Genomic DNA, 22,951 nt, shown 5'->3' with positions numbered 1-22,951 from the left:
GTTATTTAACAGATATATTTAGAATATATAAGATCCCTCTCTTATCATCTGTTTAAAAACTATAAGCTTTGTGCAATGACAGTGGACATTTTTCAACAATAACATATGATCTTTTAAAAGATAACAATTTCTATTTTTTCCTCTAATAATACAACAAAAACTATAAAATGACAGAATATATATGATTAACTGAGAACTTATAGTTTTTCACTTTATGTGCAACTAACTTATTTCTGACCTCAAGATGGTGCAGTTCACATACATATCTATTCCAGCTGGGTGCACTCTTGATGAGTCGCCAGTCATTCACAGGACCACACAGAGACAAACAGCAATGCACATTTTGAGAATCTAAAGAAATCTCTTTATGCCCAAAGGCTCTAACCCCATGTTCTGAATACTGTCACTCATATGTAGGTTAAACTGTACAAACAAGCTCAGGAAGAAGAGCATTTACTTGAGAATGGGACGACCGTTGGTTCAATTCCTGTCTTCTCTGGATTATGTGTCCTTGGGTAAGACACTGAACCCCATGTTGCCTCAGATGTGTTCATCGATGTCTGTGATAGGGAAAGAAGCGCTGCGTAGTTTGTAAAAATAACATGCAAAGAAAAGTGCTACATGAGTGAATCACATTTACTCACATTTGATGCATCATTAAACTATCAAAACAAGAAAGTGATGCATAGTTGAACTGCTGAAACCATCTATCAAGCAGGAATGGGAAAACATCTTGCCCTAACAGCTGCAATTGTTTTCCTCAATTTCCAAGCACTTGGAGACTGACGTTAAAAGAAGAGGTGATGCAGCACAGTCGTAAACACCCCCTGTCTTAACAATTGTAAAAACATTAAGAAAGTGTTTTTGGTTTTTATTCACGTCACTCAACATCCCAACTTTTATTGAAATAAGTTAAACCCCTATGCTGTGTCTTCACTTTGGGTGCTCTCAAGAACAGATAGGAGCAACTATTTCTGCTGAATTCTTTGTAATTTCAACGACAACTTTGTTGTATGGGTCACAGCTATTCTGGTACTGAAATATTAGAAGATCTGTAGTTAAATTTTTAAGGAGTTTAAATGTTTGCTTCCTTATAGGATACAGGATGCATGTTATAACTGTTTGCTCTGAAACAGTGAGGACTGTACAATCATCATAATCACTGTCAAAAGGAAAAAGTATGTTTAATTTTGTGTGGTTTATTTAGTTTATTTTTTGGACTGAGAGAGAAAAAAACAGGCAGAGAAGTATAAACATGAACTTACATAAATGAATGCTGCAAGGTAATGTCTTACTGGAAGCTAATAGAAAAACATGCATTTTGGAATTGTGCTGTTCGTAATATTGAAGCTATATGAAGATCCTATCAGTCAACTCACCTATGTATGAGCATATCAAATGAGAGTAGATGTAAAAGGACTCCCTGTAAAGCCTGACACAAAGTTAGTAGAGATAAGGAGCAGGCTGTGATCAATCAACCCTGCTGTGGAGAACAAAGAAGAGGTGAAGCCCACAGGTGCATGCTGAGGTGCATTAGCAGAAACGTTGTTTTTTGACTGATCTTATTTCTTATTTGTACTATGTACCACAAAGTGTAAAATTTTGTTCTACCAGCAGTACAAAGTATTCACAGTCAATCGTGGGGAAAACCATTTAATTTCATTCAAGAGAGAGCATAGTGCAACTCTTCCAGCCTTGCTGACATAAAGAGAAAATGAAAATGAGCATAAGAGGCCTAGCAAAGGACAAAGAACAAAAACAGAAAGAGACGTGTGTAGTCTTGCTTTGGTCTCATGTACTTCATTACATTTTCTCTATCCTTCACAGTTTCCTCATACCAGTCACCATGGTTTAGATGTAGGGTTTTTTCTGTTCTGGGAAAAAACAAGGTGAGAATCAAGATAAGAAAGGGTAGCAGGAAAGAAGTTGCACAATGTAGAATGATTTGAATAAACAATGCCAGTTTTATCACTGTGTGATGAGGTAAAGCAGGTATTGCCACCATTTGCCATGCCATCTTCTAAATCTGGAAAGGTACTGTACAAAAAAAACAATCAAGTATTTCTGGCCAGGCATCATTGCAGGCTTCACTGTCATGTTGTTATATAAGCAGGAATTGTTTCCTTGTTGGTGCTTTTGGGAAAATGCTTTTGGAGAACACAAACAGCCCTATCTTAGTTCACATTTGCATAAAAGATTTTGATGTAAAACAAAAAATAAATAAATAAATAAAGTAAAGTAATCTTGGTCTTCTCCCAAGTCAAGTATGTCGTGGGGTATGGATTCCTTAAACAATCATATCACAGGACACATCCTGTGGTTGTAGAGAAGTTGTTACTTTGTTTCATCTATCTAGTCAACCATTTCGTCATTGTTGAGGGTCATTGAGGAGCTGGAGCCTGTCCCAGCTGCCAGTGGGCAAGAGGCAGGGTACTTTGTTTCAGAAATGTCAAATTATTGATCTGCATCACGCAAACAAAACAGTGGGGGTGATTGTTAAAACAACTAAAATTGCTTTAAGAATAGTCTGATGTATTGTTAGGACCTGGAAGGACGGTGATAAATCAATAAATCATCATCTTTGAGGAAGAAATGTGTTCAGATGAAAATCTTGAATGAAACATCACTTAAATGTTTATTCATTAATTGTCATTACTTTACAGGGCCAACACAGAGGCAAATGATATCAAGCAGGCTCATACTAGCCCCTCCATAACATAATATGCATATTTTTAGATGCTGGGAGGTAGCTGGATACTGTGCATAAATGTTTGTGAAATTAAATAAAACAAATCAACAGTAGAACTCATGGCAATGTTTAATAATAAAATAATAAGAACATTTCAACATGCACAGTGCGAAAAAAAAAGTCTAAAGAAGCCATTGTGATTATAGGAAAAAATAGATCTGAATAAAAAAGGCTTTAACTTAGGGAGCATAAAGCTTTGACTCTGGAGCAATGGATAAAACATCATGTGATCCGGGCCAGTGCAAATGCAATTTGTTAAGAAGCATACAGGCGTCCTTTAACAAAAAAGAATGTTCCTGCAGCCACTCCAAGAAGTCCAAAAGTAAGGCCAAGTCCACAGAAGACTGCTGGACCATTATTTGTGGTCACCTCATCTTTTTCAACTTCTAGAGAAGAGAGGGAAAGAAATTCAATGTAAGACATCTCTAAATTGACTTTAGAATCTGGTAAACTTTACTGAATAATATGAAGTATTTTTTTGTTATCAAGTCATTTTTGTTCTCACCCCAAATCCTGGTTTTAGGCTCCTTCAGTGTCTCATGCTCCACGGTGCAGCTGTAGATGTCTCCTTCCTTTGGTACAAAGTTCAGGTAGGAGAAGACATGAAATGTCCCATCAGGATTGGATATAGTTCTGATGAAAGGATCTTCCACTGCCACTTCCTTCTCATTTTTGGTCCACTTTATGTTGATTACGGGAGGAAAGAAGTGATTGATGAAGCAGATGAGGGTGTTATTTTCCCCTTTTATCACTTCACCTCTGGGGTAGATGACAGTTTCTGGGGGTTCTGATGGATAAATTAGCGCATTATTTTTCAGTGTTCTACATTTTTCAAAGAAAAAAAGAATGAAACAGTATTATCTTTGTTAAAGTGAACTAATGAATGAAATCAAGTGCAGTATCCTTACCTTTAATCATTGTGACTGGGTCGGCATGTCTCCATCTATTCAATATATATTTACATTCAGTTTGAAAATGTACTGCAGGTTCATAAGGCCATTGGTATTGGTATGCTGTTGGTACTTTCTTCTCCCAAGTAAGAAGATGTTTTTTGAAATTTGCATGGTACAATTCATCATCATCCAGTGTTACACTGAGCTGAGTTTCCCTTGAGTAAAAGCATCCAAAGATGTGACAAAGTTGATGATCTCCTGAGAAAATGTAACAATTGGGTTTAACAACTAAAGTGTATAGCACCATATACATGACTAAAACTAACAACAAAAACAAGATAATTTAATTAAAAAGAAAACAAATCCAGATAGATTTGCGTATTTATCAGTTTACATACAGCTGCAGCAGCCACAGGGAAATATTGACACTTACGTTCTGCATTGACGCAAACTGCTCCTGAGAAAACAAGTATAATTCCAAAGTACATTTTGGTCAATCTGTACTTAAGTGTCTCGGCTCTCTGTTGTCAGCATTCAAAGAGTATGAGACTTGTCGAGGCTGTGTTAGATGAAACCACGTATGACGTTAACATAGTTGGCACCAAGAGCAGGAAGTAGAACAATAACAAACACATACCGGTGGCTTACTTACCAAGTAAAACTTTGTCTGAATTTTGTCTGTTTATTCCATACAAATACATCACCTGAACACTCGTAAATGCTTACACATAGGAAAATGGTATTATCTTTAAGTGTATTTTCTGTAAGTCTTTTGCAGACATTTGTAGATAGAATGTTTTTCAGAGTTGGATAAACCTTTTATCTGTGGGAATAAAGTTGCTACTTAATAACTACACTTTAAAATTAGGTAATAATTACCTTTGGCTGCACCCTGCCTTATTACATTTTACCCAAAAATGATCAAATCCAATTGAACTTTGATTGGATTTATTTGGGAAATAAAGTACAAATATATATAATAGAAGCAAAAGAAAGACGTAACAGTTGGTGCAGAATAAAGTTCAGCCATTAAAAGTGGTGGCAACTACTATTTACCATGAAAACAAACAAACAAACAATGAAATAAAAAAAAAATCACAAAGCTTTATGAGTTTTTTAAAGTTTTTTTAAAAGATAAAATCAGTGGATCTGATCAGGTGTAATAGTTTCTCCACTTCTTTGAGAGATAAGTTTCCTTGTTCAAAAGAAGGAAACAATGTTGAAGAACATGAATGTTTGCGGTACAGAGAACAAAAATTAATCTAAAAGTGCATTCATTATTCTGGATGAAAATGGACAATAGAACATTTAAATGATATGCAACCTGAGTTTAAATGTTCTGCCTGTGCATGTGTGGGTTCTCTCTGGGTACACCGGCTTCCTCCCACTGTCCAAAAAACATGCATGTTAGGTTAAATGGTTCAGACAACCAGAGCCTAACAGAACTTTGTCAGAAAGAGTTGTGTTTCTATGTAACCAAGACAACCAAAAATATTACTTTCAAGAAGGTTATGGATACATTGTAAAAATAATGTATTTTAGCCCTTACCATGATCATTTTCTCACAAAACCAAAGTAATGACATCCAACCAAGAACGTGTTATTGTCCGAAACAAACACGGCTCTCAAGATCATGGAATTACTGAAACTCCTCCACCACCTTAAGGTGGAGATTCTACAGAGGGGGTGAAAAAAAAACAAAAAAACTATGAAAAGTAAATAAATATATTCCATGTGTAGCCAATGACAGGCCCAGTATATCACAAGCAAAAAAAAAAACATTTTAATGACAAAACTGTGACAAATGAGGGCAAACAAAATACTTTAATGACATTCTGGAGGCTGAACAGAAAGTACTGCAATGAAAAGATAACCAAAGAAATGTACAGTAAAATCGAAAAAACTGATACTGACTGGAAAAAGGAACAGAAAGACTAACACAACAATCTGGCCAGTAAGCAAAGGAGCCTGAGGATATACAAAAACACACATATGTACTATATTACCCCACCTGTAAATGAATTACAGGGATGATTGTTAACAGAGACCTGGTGATCAGTAGTGGCAGGGAGCAAAATTAACTGGTAAAAAGCTCCACTAAATAAAAGAGGAAATCACATAACTAGAGTACAGAAAATAAGAACAGGGGAAACTCTGAATAAACACCAAACCAGAGTAAAATAAAGACACTACTGCTACTTAGTAAAAATCATACAAAGACCAAAGACCATGCTGAGAAGTAGGTACTGTGTTTTCTTGCAGTCAAATTCCCCTACAACTGTTTTTATTATCATACATTTCTTTCTGTTGTCAAATGACGGAAAAAAAAATATGATGAAATATGATTGCAGACTATAAAGTGGGCTCTGGTGTAAATTATAAACATGGCTTTATCGTGAAAATATATGTTTTAGTCTTTCTTCTCAGTATATGAGTGATGAGACAGAAAGGCTTAGTGGATTGTCTGAGTCAAGTCCAACCAGAAAGAGAATGAGCTGCCTACATGTGTTCAATAGGAAATTTGTGTAAACAAGTGTAAAAACTATTTTTGAGCCAATAATTCACAATTATATCAACGTTTTCAGCCAAAAGTCAGCTTGTTGACCGCAATCAGCCAATTGAGTGATATTTTACTGGTGTGTCATGACTGTGTTACATTGGCTTTGCCTCGAAACTAACAAGATCTATCTACATTCAATTTTGCTGCGAAATGCAAATTATTAGCTAATAGCATTTTTTTTAAGTGATAGAGTAACAATGAAATCTTTAAAAAAAAAAAAAATTTATGAAAGCATTTGTCCTCATTTAAAGGCAATGTGATGAAGATGAAAACCTGAAAATAAATCACAAATTTTTTAACATTGTTATCGGCACTGAATTTCACAGTGGGAGCATATTTTGTCCATTGCCAACTCAATTCAAAGGCAAGTTTTCGCTTTAAAAAGCAACACCAAGACCAGCATTACTCTTGACAAACACAAGAGAAACGGGGTCAGATGACGTCAAAAAATAAGGTTGTTTGTTAACCTGCTACATTAGCAGTGCAGCAGAGGCGTTGTCCATCGGTGTTTGATCTGTAAAAAAACAAGAAAGGAGTTTCTATTTATCACAGCAATACTTTACAACATTTTTATTAGTTTAATACATTCACTTTATTGTTCTCACCTTGGTTCACAGGAAAAAATGCAGCAGACTTTTTCTTGTAGTAAATTAATCCAGAGCTCATAATAACAATCCCAAGCACAAGTCCACATACTCCAACAACAATTTGAATGATTTTTTCAGCAGGAAGAGAGTTGTCTAAAATAGCAAGGAAACAGAGAAGCTTATATATACAAATACATATTTTGCATGTCCTTTACCCAACTTAAACCAATAACTCATTTCAAAAGGTCAACTTACCCCAGACGATCATTTTTGGCTCAGAGAGGCTTAAGTGTTCGACTACGCAGGTGATTGTTTCTCCTAAAGTTGGAGTGAACTCCAGGTGAGAATGAATTTGGTAGTACAATTCTCCATCAGCCATCGCATCAGAGTAATGGACCCCTGTGGTCACTTCTTGTTTGTTTCGCAGCCATGTCATTTGTATTTGTTTTGGGTAAAAGTTATAGGCACTGCACACGAGCATGACTGGGTGTCCACCATTATGCTGCTTCACCAATTTAATGTTGACAATGGGTGCTGTGGATAGATTTGCTAAGAAAGAAAGGAGTGTTGGTTTTCACAGTTTACATAAGAAAGTCATTATAAAAGTCAAATCAACAAAAATATAACTTGGCGTTGTGAAAATATTATTCTACCTGCTTTGTTGAATATGTCTATGTTTTCTTCACACAACATTTTCTTCTCAGATGATCTTACAACTGCATCTCGAGGATCACTGTTCCTATTTTTTGCAAATTCAGTTCCAAAAGCTGTAAATCCTGTCCAGTTGCCTCTTGTGCTGTTGAACTCTAGCATATCATGTTTATTAAAACTAAGGACAAGTGTATACTCTGCAGCTTCAAGGTGTGGTCCAATGAATGTGCAGCATGCTCTGGATTGGTAATAATCGTCACAGAGAGCTGTAATATAAAGAGAAAAGTTTTAATCTAAGTTGAATAATTCAAATTACACTTCCAGCTGAACATGACACTGTGGCCATCAAATAATAGAGTAATACAACTCACCTGAACCGACAAGAGAAAAAAACAAACCAAAAAGAAAATTACAAACAACCATATTTAATGTTCATGAACTTGTAGGAAAAAACCTCCCTGATAAGCACTGCTCGCTGATACAAGGAAATGAATGCAGTTTCATAGCATGATATCATGTAGGAATGTATCCTCCCCTTTGCTTGCTTGAAACACCCTCTAACCATTACACAAATGTAGAAATGATATCGTATTACCAGTTTTAATCTCTATTGTTGTTCACATCTGTGTGGGTTCACAATGAACTATAATTCTTTTAGAATAGTTTTTGAAACAAACTCAATTTCTATCACTGCCAAACATATTTTTTTTTCGAAATAACAATAATAATAATTCACAATACCAGTCATGGAGATCACACAAATGAACCATTCTTGAATTATAAAGCTTTGATATTCACTGATCTAGTAACCTAACGTCTAGCAATGTATACCCTTTATCATATATGTATTTGTATGCAAGTACATTACGTAGTTTGTAAATAACGTATTAAGGTAAGATATTATAAAAAGGTATTGACAGGAAGCCAAATTATTATTACACACAGAATAGTGGAGGATGGGTGGGCTTTTGCTTCCTTTCAAACATGTCAAGTTAATGTTTTTCTTTTACTTAATTATTTTCACGCTCAAAATATTTACTCATTCAAACATCTTTCAGAAGGTATTTGGTTTAAGTTAATACGAGTTCCATGTTTCAGAGAACCAAAATTTTCTTATTGGAATTAATTATAAGGTGAAAGAATGTGTGTTATTTGTGTGTCTCCTCGCAGCAAGAAACTGTATAAACCTGGTAATCAGCTGGGGGATTTCTGCTTAAAGCCTGTTCTCACTGTTCCTGTATAGGTTCAGTTTTTATTCCCAGGCTTACAATTCAAAAACATGTACATTAGATTAATCGGTGATTGGCAGTGTTATGGCAAATTGCTGTCTATCTGACTTAGCAATGTGATTGTGGGAGAAATGATGCACTATAAGATTCCACACTGTAAAAAAACAGCATTTCAGAAGTATGCTGTCAAAGTAGCTGCAGAAAGGTTTTACAGCCCCCTTAGACAAACACAAATACACACCAAGACTCTCTGACTTGATAATCACAGGCAATCAGCTCGATATTGATATTTTCTAATAGCAGCGTCCATTACATCTGTGTATTTAAGCTTCTATTTCGGCTTTTGGGACATAGTAAACTTCACCCTCAAAGCATGCAAGCAATAGTGCCACAAGGTCAGCGAGTTTTATGTTTCTGTGCAGTTTCAAGGTTACAGACAGACATGCACACATGTGAATGTGGATGTGAATATAGGTTAAAAGTACTTGGTATCTACACACTTCCACTCATGAAATCTCACAATCCAAACGCTCAGAGTGAAACATATGAATGATTTGTCCTTCGCTGTCTACAATCAAACAACTCCCCCTGCAGCTTAAACGGCTCCACTTATCTGTAGAACAACTCAGCAAGGTACCAGAAACCGGCAGCTCCACCCAGCGGTGGATGCCTGACCGAGAATCTGTTGTAGCAGTATTGGTGCAAACGCATCACTGCCAACTTTACAGCAATCAGTTCAGCCATAAAAATGACGCAACATCATAAAGATCTATAACTCTGAGGATGTTAGGCTCATGTTTACGGTTTACAAAATCACCAAACCCCCTGCTCACTTCTGCATGAGCAACACGTCCAGTGACCGTTCCGCAGTAGTCAGGCTGCTCTTCGCACACCAGCTCCTCCAGAGATTCTTCCAAGACATGAAAGCACCTCACAGCGAGAAGCAGTTACAAATTCTTCAAACTACTCCACCAGCATCTATGTTGAAAAAAATATTTTTAAAATAAAAGAAAAAAAAGGGGGGGGGGAGAGACATAAAAACACGATAAACTCCAAAACAGTCCCCTCCAGCAGCAAGCACAGCTTCAAGCAGCGTCTTGTGGCCACTTGGATCCCAGAGAAGACCTGAGCTTTCCCACTGAAATGTACACTCTTCATTAAACTGTTTCACCAAGTCAGAGCTATCTGCATGTATCTTTGCCTTCTGAGGCTTTGTTTGACAGCACGATCCAATGATTTGCAGCGCTGCGCAGCAGCTGCGTCAAGTGAGCGAGAGCGAAGCAACGTTGTAGCCGTACAGGAACCAAGACGAGCAATGTTTCTTAATCAGTGTTCAAACAGTTAATGCTTAACTTGTGTGTTGGTTAATTCAGAATGGATCAAGTATTTCTTGCTTACCATAAACAAAATGTTAAGTCATCAGCATTCCAAGTACTAAGTTTATACTTCATTCAACAGAACTTACTGAATGTCGATTTGCATTTTATATGATTTCATGGCTATTCCCTTATCATTTGAGGTGGATTTCAGTTACAAGTATTGCTAAATGTATCGTTTACCTACAAGAAGTACCTATGAGGTACAGTACAGTGGTTGTTGCAGAAAATAATTGGATAAACATTCAGTCACATATAATTTATTGTGCTCTTGTTATAATGTTGAAGTACGACCTAAATATTACTGTGAGAGGGAAGCGTCCTCAAAGCAACCCAGAAATGCTGACCACAGCAACGAAATTAATATTTTGTGACCTCTTGGCTTGGAGTGAATATGTGCACTTTCATCTAACTACTTCTTGTTTTTATCACTGTATGAAAAGCTCCCAGATAAGGATTTTCCAACTCCTTCAATGGAGAATATATATATATATATATATATATATGAATGATAACTAATAACACTAAATAATGTGTGGCAAAATGACAATCACCAATTTCCATTTACAGTGAAAACATGTTTAGAACTGATACAATCTGCTTTCAATTTTTGCTTTCAAAATTCAGAAGTCCCAATGCTCACAAAGGACCTGCTGCTGGTCATTTTATAAGCTGCACATCCATCCAAATGATTTATTCAGTAATCTTTATAGATAGAATCAAATAGCATTCATTAAATCCTTGGGTAATCTCAGGGGATTTCAAAACCATCCACAACATCACAAGGGGAATAAAAAAGGACCTGCAGTACCATTTATCCCCCAAAAGATGTCACTAAAGCTCTTTAAAGTGACATTATAATGTAAAAAGGACAGCGGTCAGTATCACATAAGTTATGCATTTACATCATAGAGTCATCTTTGATTTGTACTCAAAGTTTTCTCTTGGAGAATTTAGTCACTCATTTACCAAGAAAATAACTCCATGTATTATTTATTGGAGATAGCATCTACAGCACGCATGTTTTTGTGCTATAGCTGTGTACGCGTGTGTTGAATTTGATCAGATCCACAGAGACAGAGCGATGAGAGTCCATATGATCTGGGACCAGTCTCTCAAGATGATGTGTTTTTAAAACTAAAGTTAGGAAGAGAAAATGTGTATGCTTTACCTATGGGAAGATAGGGTATACATAGTCTCACACATTCAAAATTAACCATTTTTGAAAAGAAGGAAGTTTTTTCCACTTACACTCATCTTGGCTCTTCTTCAAAATTGTCTATGCTGTTCAATGAGTGCAGCAAAACATATATTCCATTCTTTGTGTATGAATAAAGGTCACTTATTCACTTGTTTTTTTCTTTAATGGCTTTAAATTGATTGTAAAATTATCATTATTTTCACTTTAGAGTAAAGATTATTGAAAATATATCAAATCTGTATTAAAACTGTAAGCATTGTGCAATGGCAGTGCACAATTTTCAACAATAACATACGATCTAATCTTTTAAAACATGAAAATTGGCATTTTTTCTCTCTAATTAATACAACAAAAACTATAAAATGACACAATATACAATGTAATTGAGAATTCTAACTCTTATTAGATCTGCATCTAACTTACTTCTGACCTCAAGATGGTGCAGTTCACTTACATGTCTTTTGAATTTGAAATACACTCCTTCCACCCATCGTATCAGATAAGAAGAGCTCACAGGCAAGACTCAAAAGGACAGCTCATAAACATATGAGCCCACACTAACAATGCAAGCACAAAAGCAGAAAAAAAACGCCAAAAGAACTGAAATCCCTTTCACAGGTTTGAAAAGATGAGAAATATGAGCTCTATGGACGCACCAGGAAAATTCTGTCGATTTGACAAAAAAAAAAAAAAAAAAAAAAGGCAAATTACCTGATTCATTGCCCCATGTGTTTAGAAGTTGTAGAAAACTTGCAAGAGAGTTTTTCAGAAGTATTTGAAATCGGTCATCTTCCACTCAGAGAGTTGTTATCAGGCACTTGGACAGTGAACCCCCCAGTGCTGTCGGTGCTTGTATAAAAGGGTGAATGAGAAACACAATGTAAAAGCACTGTGTAGAACCTAAACAAGGTTAAAAGCTGCTATATGAGTGTGAACCACTTACTAGTTTGTGGTAGACCTGAATTTGCCTCTTTTCACCAGTGCTGGTTAACCTTTTTCATTTGTCCACATGCATGCTTTCAGTTGTAATTAAATTGCTAGCAAAGTGTTTAAGTGTTGATTATGTCTGGTATGATCACACCACATGTTCTCACTTTACTAAAACCGGAATACCTGTACACGCTTACCCACAGTCACACATCCACACACACACACACACATCACAGCTTTGCTAAAGTGCCAGGCAGTTAACAATTGGGAGGATGATGCAAGTTACAGTGAAACCTCTTCATGTCTTCTACGCTCTGCTCTCCAAATGAATTCATTATACTCACTCACACAAGGGAAATATGCACGCACATGCTCACCCACACAAGTTACACATACAAGTAATATTTTGGTGTGAGTTGGCGCATCTATCATCTACCTCTAATTGGATTTAAAAGGAAAATAATTTGACATTATGCTTCGCTGTTTGGTATGTCAAACTGATGACACCTGCAACAATTTGGAAGACACGTATCCTCACTCAGTCACACACACACACACACACACAGTAAACTATGCTTATTCCAGACCATATCAGTATTGGCAGAGAGGGAGAAACTGTTGCTAAGAGACCTGGCTTTCTTGCCTCATGCCGCTCAACATCATTAGCTGGCCTTTATTGTCACTTTCTTAACCACTCACTCCAAGTCAGTGCAATGCTTCTGTGGAGAAAGCAACTTGTTTCTCTGCTTTGCCAGATGTGTATATTGTGCCAAAGCCAAAATGTATAAGTGTTTTATCAGAACTATCAGTTTTGAAGTAGAAAAATAATTAACTGGTGTTGGATGCTTCTCAGAGGGAGCTCAATGAAGAATAAGGATCTGTTGATGGAGGGGGATTGTCTTCATTTCAGTTGATAGCCGACTTCCTCTTTGGACACAAGTTAAATTCAAAAGCTGAGCTGCTGCTTTCAAGATGGATAACGTGCACACGAAAGGTTTTTGTTTTTTCTTAAAACAGTGACATCTTTGATCTTCCAAATACCTGATGGGTCTTGTTTTTCTGTGGGTGTTGAGCTTTTCCCCCCATTTCGTCTCTTTGACTTTAAGACATTACAAGACATTAATCATGAACCGAGGTGGTATCGCACCTTTAAAAGTCCCGAAACATGAATTTTTTATTAGTTTTTTAAATAGTTTTCTTTTACATGCTGTATAACACAGAAATGGGAAGACAGAATGAAACAATTCTGAGAGAAGGCAGCATTTTAACGTAATTGTAACTAGCATACATTTTTTTTGCATGATATAATCTCTTAGCAGAGCCCTCACCAGAGAGTTGGGCCACCAATGGCCACATTTATGTGATCATTCATGTCTTGTTGTCCAATTACTGCAAATCCAATGACATCACAGAGTCATAAAAGCAGCCCCATAAAAAACATATCGGAAATGTGGAAACTATTCTTACTATTTAAAAATGTTGTGTTACATTTTCAGTTATCTGTACATTTATGCATTTTCACTTCAGAAAAGTTGGAACAGAGGCAACAAAAGAAAAGTTGTGTAGTGCCAATAAAACAAGAAAAAAATAAACCATTCATGGAACATCTCCCAACTGTAAGTTAACTTTAAAGGGGAACTCCGGTATTTTTAAATCGTAGACCTTATTTCTGGCATGAAATACTTTTATCTTCTCACCGAGAACAGTTTGGCGAAAGTCCGCGTCCTTCGGAAGCTATTTAGAAAACTCGCGATCGGCATATATCCATATAACGGAGTGAACAGGGCAGGGACGATGCGACCTCTAAATAAGGCATTATCTGCCTTTATTTCAACAGGTCAGTAACATGACTGGGAGCAAAAACAGAGCCTCTGAAAGGCTGAGTCCGTAAGAGGGAAATATGTGGACGTGTTCACCACTCTGTGAAAGGCTGTGAAAACAGTTTAACAATTTTCAAATAATGTTTCATTGTCAAACAGCAAGGGATTTGGCAATTACAACATCTACTGTACATAAGTTTCAGATAATCTAAAGAAATCTCTTTATGCATGAAGGCTGCAAACCTATATTGAACTGTTCTGAACACCATCATTAAACACAATCACTCATATGAAGGTTAAACTGTAAAAAGGAAAAAGCCAGAGTGGCTGTACCTCAGGAGGAAGAGCAGTCGCCTGTCAGTCGGAAGGTTGGCGGTATGATTGTCTGGACTACATGTAGAAATGTCTTTGGGCAAGACACTGCAACCCACGTTGCCTCCATCTGTGTGTGAATGTGTGTGATAGAAAAAAGAGCACTGTATAGCCTATAGACTCAGACGTGCTACGAAAAGTGCTAAATAAGTACAGTTCCTTTACCATTTATCAACAAAATCTGTCTGGTGTCAGGTGTCTGTCCCTGTGTTTCACTTTCCTTTACCCCTGTGTATGAAGTTAGTCTGGTCTTCTCTCCCTGTGTGAGTGAGTGTGGGTGTGAGCGGAGTTGTCTCTCTGCACTCTGGCAGGCTCCTCAGTTGCAGCAGCTGTCATCCATCAGTTCATCAGCTCTGCTGTTTTTCTACCACAATTAAACCTCCACCCGTCACCAGACCATTGAGTTTGCTATAGTGGTAACATCTGACCTATCCTTGTCCTAATCCTATCCTAATCTTGATATTTCCCTTGTTCCTATATCTAATTGTGAAATCTATGTGTCCACTAGGGTTCCTGTGTGGTTCACTTAGTTATTGAGCTAATCCCATTGGGAAATACACTTTTAAACGGCTGCTGCTTACCGGGATATGAAATGTATGAACATATACTGTAGACATACAAAAGATGACACTGGCAGTCATTTAAAGACACATGATTTGAATGATTTTGTGACATGAGGTGACACGGGTTTAGTCTGTCTAGGAGAAAATGTGGTCTCACAATTTACCTCCTACAGGTTACCTCCTGAAGTTTGGTGCCATTGAGCATCTAAAGAGCATTAAATAATAACTCTGTAAGTGTATATCAGTACATTTTTAGACAGAATTTATAGGATGTTCAGTCAGAGACACAACATGCACCTTCCTCTGGTTAGTATAGAGAGATGTTGTAAAATCCTTGAAAAAGCAAAACAACCCCAGACGTTCTCTCAAGGGTGGCAGCGTTGATTTGCCATGAATTCAAGATCAACTGAAAAATAGGCCGTAGTGCACTTATTCACAATGAAAAACAAGCACCACAGACAACAGGAAGGCATCAAGTACCTTTTTATGACTTTCAAACACACATATCGCCAACAAGTCCGCCTCTTTCACCACATCTGCGCTCATCCTTATCAATCATGTCGGAGCAACCTTTTCGGAGCAGCGGTTGATGCTTCAGTGTCATGATTGTTTCCATGGATACACTGAGATCCAATCCACTTCAAGATTCCAGGGTGCTGGTCAAAAACCCAAACATGTAGACAGTGGTAGTTCAGGACTAGCATTTCCATGAGGAAAATCTATCAATCCTGTGGTAGAGGTAACCATAATGTGTCTTTTTATCCAGTTCATTTCCGTCTACCGATTTCTAGTGGGTCAGAGAGCCATCTAGGTGTCATGCACATTTCATTTAGAGAAGAAGATTGTGTCTTGCATAATGTATAATGAAATCTGGACTTATTGCCAGTGGGGAGATATTGCTGTGAGAGATGTGGCATCCTTTTTCATCTTGGGACTCAGCTTGCCTTTCTCCTTTAAGATTAAACGACAAAAACCCAATATCACCACGATTAGTGTGTGAGTTCTGAAGGGGGGAAGAGCGCCTTCAGACATGTGCATATGTGCACGTGTGTTTGCTTCCTGTGCACAAGTGTGTACCTTTGTGAATGTGCATGTGCAATTGCTGAGGGAGAGAATTGCAGGCTTTTACAGACAAAATGATTTCCCTTCATCACAGTGGCCGCAGTGCTTTTTAGGTCTGATGATCCTCCCCTGCTCACAGCCAAACTGCTGCTTCCATGTCACTATGGAGACACTGGTTGCTATACATCAACCAATCAGTGGAGAGTAAAGGATGTCAAACTCTCTCCAGGATAAAGATTCTTTTTGTTTTTGGTTTTTGCTTGAGAAGGTAAATTGTCAGTTATCTTTCCCAGTCACTCATCATTGACATGTCTACATTTCCTGTAATATCATGGTATATAGAAGCAAAAATAATAAAGAAATTCAGTGATTTAATACACCACTAAATTGCTTTGTTGACAGAATCTAACACAAAGTGTCACACATTCCCAAAACAATTACTTTAACAGAACAGCTACGGTGCTTGTGTATTTTCATCATATGCGTGATTGTCATGTTAATATTGGGCTTTTAATCATGTCTTTTAGCTATTCTCTTGCTAGTGTGGAATTATTGTACATCATCCTGTCACTTAACCACTGACAGGTTAAGTGACAACACAGCTCATCTTGCATGTGATGCTCTTCTGGCAAAACCTGCATATTGACATTCACACTGATTATTATTTTAAAGAGATCTGATAGCATCAATCTACAAACGCTCCATTCTACAACCCACAAGAACCAAAGGATCTTTTATTAGTGTCCCTGACACTGCAAGACACTCCTAGATGTGTTGTGTCCTCACCTTGACTGGTCATAACTTCTTTAACAGCATGTGGAGGACCTATTCATTCATTTCATAGTCGTCATACTATTGCAGGAGCAGAAAGCTTGAAAAACACCGAATTCACAGTTCAAGTGGGTGTTTAAATGTTTTTTAACCTGTATGTATAATCTTTGTTGTATGCTGATTCTAGAAAACCCAAGGCATGGCAAGCAAATGCACAATTCAACAATAAGAGATTCAAAGTACTTTTCATAGGACATAAAAGCATTAAAACAAAATTTATGGTAAAAAAGTCAAATAGAGTGACTGGGAACCATACAGTGAAAAATATTAATCAAAGTCCTTCAATTCAGTTAAATCGATTAATTAACTGCAATGGAGTTTATTTCAACCCAAAGTAAATGCGACCCCGTGCAGCAAATGCTTGTTTATTTTATCAGTGCATTTTTCTAGATCCTGTTTAAATCCACCAGAGAGTTGGGTGTAAACTTTATATGTTTCTGTGTTTCTCTTCTGTTTTCAGACTCCTCAGTCAATTTCACGCAGCATGTTCCCTGCATCAGGTCACATGAGGACCAGTCAAGAAAAGTAATATAAGTGCCATAAAGAATATTAAAACACAATGACATGAGATAAAAAATGCGAAGCAATCAAACCCTCTCGGAGCTGCATCAAATTTTCATGTACATGTGACTACAGTGATTCATCCATAAATTAGCTTCACAGCTTACTGTCTCTGAAATTCTGCAGAATGAATTTTGAACCCATTAAAAGCCTCTCAACGATTTCCAGTATTGTATCCTAAAAAGGGTTTCAGCCTTTTCAACATTTTTCTAACATGCCTCATCAAATTTTTTCAGACCGGCTGCTTTACTTTATGACTTTGAAAAGCTCTCCAGCTTGTGCTCAAAATAATTTTCTCCTGACTAAAATGTTAGGCCTTTAAATGGATATTATCATCTTTTACCATAGTTATAACCAGAAGGTGTTTTCCACCTCCCATGAGGCTCAATAGGCTTCAGTAAGTAGAAGAAGAAGGACTCCTACTGACCACGTTAATGATATATTTATAACCGTTGCTGACATCTCTTTAATGAGATGATAACAGACTCTGGTCTTTCGCAAAAGTTTTTCAAAAACTTGTGTGATTAACTGATCACACTGCTATCCAAGCTTGACACAGTGTTGTAATGATGTGACGATGTGGACGCATAGCCAAAACTGCACTAATAAGACCCCCCAAACAGGCTTGTTTAAAAATCTGACTATTAGGAAGATTATGGCTGCTTTTGCAGCAGATACTGATGGCAAAGAATAATGACAGAACAGTAGAGTAGGAAACATCAAAAAGGAAAATGAAAGGGATAGAGGATTAAAGGGAGGAGTGGGAAGAGGTCAAGCTAGTGAGGGTATGACAATGACAAAGATGGGAACGTTAATGATCTCTCAGGTGGAGGCTAATGAGTTCTTTAGAAGAGCTCTAAGGTGCTAGCTCCACCATGATGAAAGCTGTACACACACACCTCCCCTCATCCTCCTTTTTACTCCTGGAGTGGGAACACAGACATACCATGAATTAATTAATTCTTCATCATAATATTACTGATGATATTGGCTTCCTTTAGCTTGCTTCGTTTAGCCACAAACACACATTCTGGTTGTATGTTTTGTGTCTAAAACCTAACTGGTGATAAAAAAAACTTTCTTTTAATCCTTGTTGATATTTCGTCATCGGCTGTCATTATGAAGACAATAGATATGATTTCATCCCAGTAAAATGCACTTTGCAATCCTTCTTTTCCACTATTTCTCTCCATCCTTGCCTTGTTACTACTTTGTGAGTGTATTTCAACTGAGTTCATTTCCGTAAGTTAATTGATTTACATTGAAAGCCTGGGAGAATATCACGTCAGTTTTGCAAATAACAGATGAGGAAATGTTGTGAGATGCACCATTGATTTTCCCTTTGCTTTATAATTTGCCTCTGAAATTACATTTACCAGTGTGGTGTGGTGTGGTGCGGTGCTGGTGGTGGGGTGCACTGAAGTATTTGCTGTAAATGGGTTGTTGTCTTTGATAGCCAGGTTCAGTCACCCGTGTCAGCCTGAAATGCAGCAGATTAATAATGTAGGCACCTCGCTCCCTCAAAGAACAGCAGTGATTGGAATGGAAAAGAGTCTGTCACTCAATGTGCTGTAAACACACATACTGTGTCAATACAGACAGACGCATTGGCCTGCTTTTTGTTTTTCACGCATTACCCGGAAAACAAAGCAGAACAGTTCTCTCCTTTCAGTTTGATTATGTGAGAAATGATGATAGTGAGACAACAAAAAATCTAACAGATCTGTGCTAACATGGCTTTTTTTTTCAGTTTGTCAGCTTCAGTTCATGACTCTCATTTATGTTGTTCAATGTAAACAGTGTAAGCAGAGTCTGAGGGATCATGGTTCTGTTACAAAACATCCATCCATCCATTTTCTATACCCTCTTATTCAAATTTAGGGTCGCAGTGGGGCTGGAGCCTATCCTGGCTGTCACTGGGCGAGAGGCAAGTTACACCCTGGACAGGTCACCAGTTCACCACAAGGTCACATGGAGACAAATGAGACACACAACCATGCACACTCACACTCACTCCTAGGGACAATTTAGAGTCACCAGTTAACCTGACATGCATGTTTTTGAACGGTGGGAGGAAGCCAGACACAAACATGGGGAGAACATGCAAACTGCACACAGAAAGGCTCCCAGCCAGGATTCAATCCTAGAACCAACCTGTAAAACACCAAAGTTAAGGAATGCGGTTCAATGTTACTGAGTACCGTTACTGCTTTTTAGTATTGGAAAAGGGAATCATGAAGTCAGAAGATTACCCGGGGGATTTAGAGATTTCAAAGTGTCAAAAAACTATGCTTGAGATGAAAGTCTTGGATCTTTCAGAAGAATATGAACACAAAGCACTCATCCAGCCTCACAAAAGAACGGTTGACAAGGAAAAAATGAACAGTTGACATGACCTACAATAACTGTGTACCTAATTTCCATCAAAGCCTTTAGAGAGAGCTAAAATCTTTCACTGCAAAGAGGGCATCTGAAAACTTGAAATATTGCTTGAATAGCAATGAATAAGCTGCATAAACTATCAGAAGATGCAGGGAAATTCCAGACAGAAGAAACATTAAAAGCATTTTATTGGTTATAAATATTATAGTTGTTCTTTCTTTGGTAGTTCTTGTGAGAACGGTTTGCTCTATATGAGATTTTACAGTTGGCACAAGTGTGACATTATGAATAGCTCCAACCAAGACTTATGATGCCGTGAAGTGGGCCATTAAATAGATCAATCAAATGAGATCTTAGATGATCCATGGAAAAAGACGCAATAAAATCTGTGTATTGGTTATCATTATGTTTGTTTGCATTCTCTCTTAATTTAATGTAAATTATCTGTTTAAAGCATTTTTTTTATCTTTGGGCCTTAAACAAAGATGATATGGCACAGTAATGTAGTGGATTAAAAATGATCATTTTGTTTGCCGGCATATAGAATGGGGGGAAAAGTAGTGTAAAACGGAAAGCCCTAAATTAAGGTATGTCTAACTGACCTAGTGCTTTACTTTCAGAAAGCAAAATTATAATCTAAATATATTACCCTGAATAGGCAGGCAGACAGATGGAATTAAGGGACATATTAGATAAGGAGCTGGGTACATACAGTACTTATGATGGTGACGCACAAACCTGATGCAAATGAACAAAGTAAAAATAAACCAGTGTCAAAACAGAATGATGATCAAGGTGGGTGGACAACCTAGATGGATAAAGCAACTTGATAATGAGACAGAGTTAATTTCATCCACGTTTTCTTGATTGGAGGTCGAGCAACTGACAGCTTTTGTCAACCATGAAACAGCCATTCATGTTACGGAGGAAACGTCATTTTGCCATGGCTGCTGTGGCCTAGAAGTGGAACCCGAGGAGGCAGATAACATGACGGGAGATTGCTGAGCTGAATCAGTAACACACACCTTTTATCAGCTAAGAGTAGGGAGAAGCTGCTGTGTTCACTGACTCTGAAGAGACTTAAGTTTTGTGAAGAGCTGAAATTGATATCTGTGTTAGGGGAAGAGTGTTTTCCTGACGCTCTCTTTGTGTTCACTGTTTAAAAAAACATGCCAATCAATAGTGCACATGTTGCAAATAGCGATCACTTTTTTCCTGCACAAAACCCAAAAACATGACCATCCCGTTAAGGTAAACAACATGTTAACATTGCTGGCCATTGCCTTACACAGCACGAAAATGCTTTTCCCTTCATTTTTGCTCGGTCATGGTCACCATGGTGACCATAGAGCCCAAACCAAAATGTGAGCATGCAGTGTATAATGAGAAAAATCAAATTTAAGATTGAGAAAACTTTGGCCATGCTTATGTGCTTTCCTCCCACGTTGCCTCTGAGTGAGTCACAGTCGCTGCTTGATGGAGATGAGCGCTTTTACCATACAAGTGAGAAAGTGGTCATTCTGCGTCATTCATAGGTACGATTAGCTGTATGACAGCGTAGAGAGTACCTGAGTGTGTGGTGTGAATGCAGTATGCTGTGAACAAAGAGCTAGGCTCCTCTTCTCTGACAAAACTCAAAATGTTCAGAACCTTTTGCTTGAACTTCCTACAGTTAACAGAAACTATTCATACCCACGGAAATGTTTAATTTACTCTTTGATTAATATAATTCTTGTGGCTGAAAATGTCAAAAAGCAAATTACAAAGAATCAGTGAAACACTGAAATCCAAAATTGTCATATCACTTTACTGGAAAGCTGAGCTAAAAGACCATTTTATATAGTCATGGTTCTTTGTGTTTTAGAGAAATATAATCAACTATAAATTGACAACATTTGGTGGAGTAGTTCACTGAAAATTGAAAACTTTATGTTGAACCAGTTGCCCAACTTTTTAGTCCCAGTGGTTGTAGTGCAAAGTGTAAGAAGTACACACAGGTCCAAACAAATCAAAAGATCACCACAAAGAGCATCCTGGAAAATCTGAGCAATTCTGGCAAAACTGTTAAAGCAACAAAAAGGGCTGAAGGTCAGTGTTGGTTCAACCTGAGCACGCTGGACTCCGCTTTGCCGAAGCATCACCTGGACAAAGAAGAAAGCATATGGTCATCCATTCTGAGGTCAAATGTGTACAAAAACTAAGTTGTTTGGATGCAAGGACAAGACTTATTGTTATCAAAAAAAGGAGAAGCATTTAACCCCAAGAATAATAAAGCACGGAGGTGGGATTGTAGTGCTTATGTTTTCATTTTTTTTACAGCCAACAAATCAGGAAAACTCATCAAAGTTAATGGCAACGTTGAAAAAGAGAACTACATTAGAACTGAGGAGAACTTCAGGAAGTCTGTAAAAAAACTTGAACTTTGGCGGCAATGTACCTTGAAAGAAAACAGTTAATGAACACACATGGCCAAACTGTTCGAGAGACGGTTAACAGAGAATATTGTACATTTTAGAGCGGTCACCTGTAGTCCAGTCCTGAATCTCAAGCAGAATCTGTGCAGACAACTAAATTACCAGCAACAAAGTGTTCAAACCTTAAAGCCTGGAAGGTGGACGTGCAAAAGGTTTGAGAGGAACCAAAAGAACTGTGATCACAAATTAAGGATTACTTGAAGCTTGATTATTGAGAAGAGCTATGAATAATCTGGCGTTTTTCATGTTGGCAAAGTTTTTAAAAAGGAACAAACAAAATCAGTTTGTATATTGAGGAGCATTAAGGTCAATTGTAAAATGATGATGATGTTGATGCAAAATGAATAGGAGGATAAAGGAAAGCTTTCATTTATTTTTGTGGAAGTAAAAGAATTGATGGGTTCATGGGCTGTTCTCTTATAACATCATATCAAACAGCTAAGAAAAAAAAAGCTAGTTAGAACTCGATTAGTTCTCTTTTTCAACACAAATGATCTTATTATGGCTCCATTTGAACAAAAGAAAGATAGAAAGATCAGCAAGAAGCCAGCGGAAAGTGAAAAACAGCTGATATAGAAACATCAGACACAGACACCAATAAGGGAGAAAAGGAAATTACTGTTGCATTATTACTGTTTACCAAAGTCTCCCAATAAAAACGGGAAAATCTGCTGTCCTTTGTGTGATTACTCTGTGCTTGCTTTGTCAGT

At 37.4% G+C, this 22,951-nt stretch overlaps 2 protein-coding genes across 2 annotated transcripts; both read right to left on the bottom strand.

The window, feature by feature from the left end:
• Positions 1–3,004: 3,004 nt before the first annotated feature.
• On the bottom strand, positions 3,005–3,667 carry LOC140273909 (H-2 class II histocompatibility antigen, A-U alpha chain-like). Its single transcript, XM_072369575.1, has 3 exons — positions 3,658–3,667; positions 3,255–3,536; positions 3,005–3,135 (listed from the first exon to the last, which is right to left on the bottom strand). The coding sequence occupies exons 1-3, from the start codon at positions 3,665–3,667 to the stop codon at positions 3,005–3,007; spliced, it is 423 nt and encodes a 140-aa protein (XP_072225676.1).
• Positions 3,668–6,672: 3,005 nt separating this feature from the next.
• LOC140273908 (rano class II histocompatibility antigen, A beta chain-like) lies at positions 6,673–15,535 on the bottom strand. The gene is made up of 5 exons (XM_072369574.1): positions 15,435–15,535; positions 7,443–7,618; positions 7,045–7,338; positions 6,808–6,942; positions 6,673–6,716 (listed from the first exon to the last, which is right to left on the bottom strand). Exons 1-5 carry the CDS (start codon positions 15,533–15,535, stop codon positions 6,673–6,675), a joined length of 750 nt encoding a protein of 249 aa, XP_072225675.1.
• Positions 15,536–22,951: the final 7,416 nt, after the last annotated feature.

Source organism: Leuresthes tenuis, unplaced genomic scaffold, assembly GCF_036924035.1.
Source record: "Leuresthes tenuis unplaced genomic scaffold, fLeuTen1.0.hap1 SCAF_17, whole genome shotgun sequence".
NCBI lineage: Eukaryota > Metazoa > Chordata > Actinopteri > Atheriniformes > Atherinopsidae > Leuresthes > Leuresthes tenuis.
Note: the sequence above shows the minus strand (reverse complement) of the source record. Positions and strands in the feature narration are given on the sequence as shown.

What these genes read in the sequence shown, in the direction of transcription:
- LOC140273908 (XM_072369574.1), bottom strand. Translation starts at nt 15,535, where the DNA reads ATGACACTGAAGCATCAACCGCTGCTCCGAAAAGGTTGCTCCGACATG. An exon ending in GGCGGACTTGTTGGCGATAT is followed by an intron (nt 7,619 to 15,434) that starts GTGTGTTTGAAA and finishes ACTTGTCCTTAG; the next exon opens with TTTTAATAAACATGATATGC. An exon ending in GCCAAAAATGATCGTCTGGG is followed by an intron (nt 6,943 to 7,044) that starts GTAAGTTGACCT and finishes TTGCTATTTTAG; the next exon opens with ACAACTCTCTTCCTGCTGAA.
- LOC140273909 (XM_072369575.1), bottom strand. An exon ending in GCCTAAAACCAGGATTTGGG is followed by an intron (nt 3,136 to 3,254) that starts GTGAGAACAAAA and finishes TCTCTTCTCTAG; the next exon opens with AAGTTGAAAAAGATGAGGTG.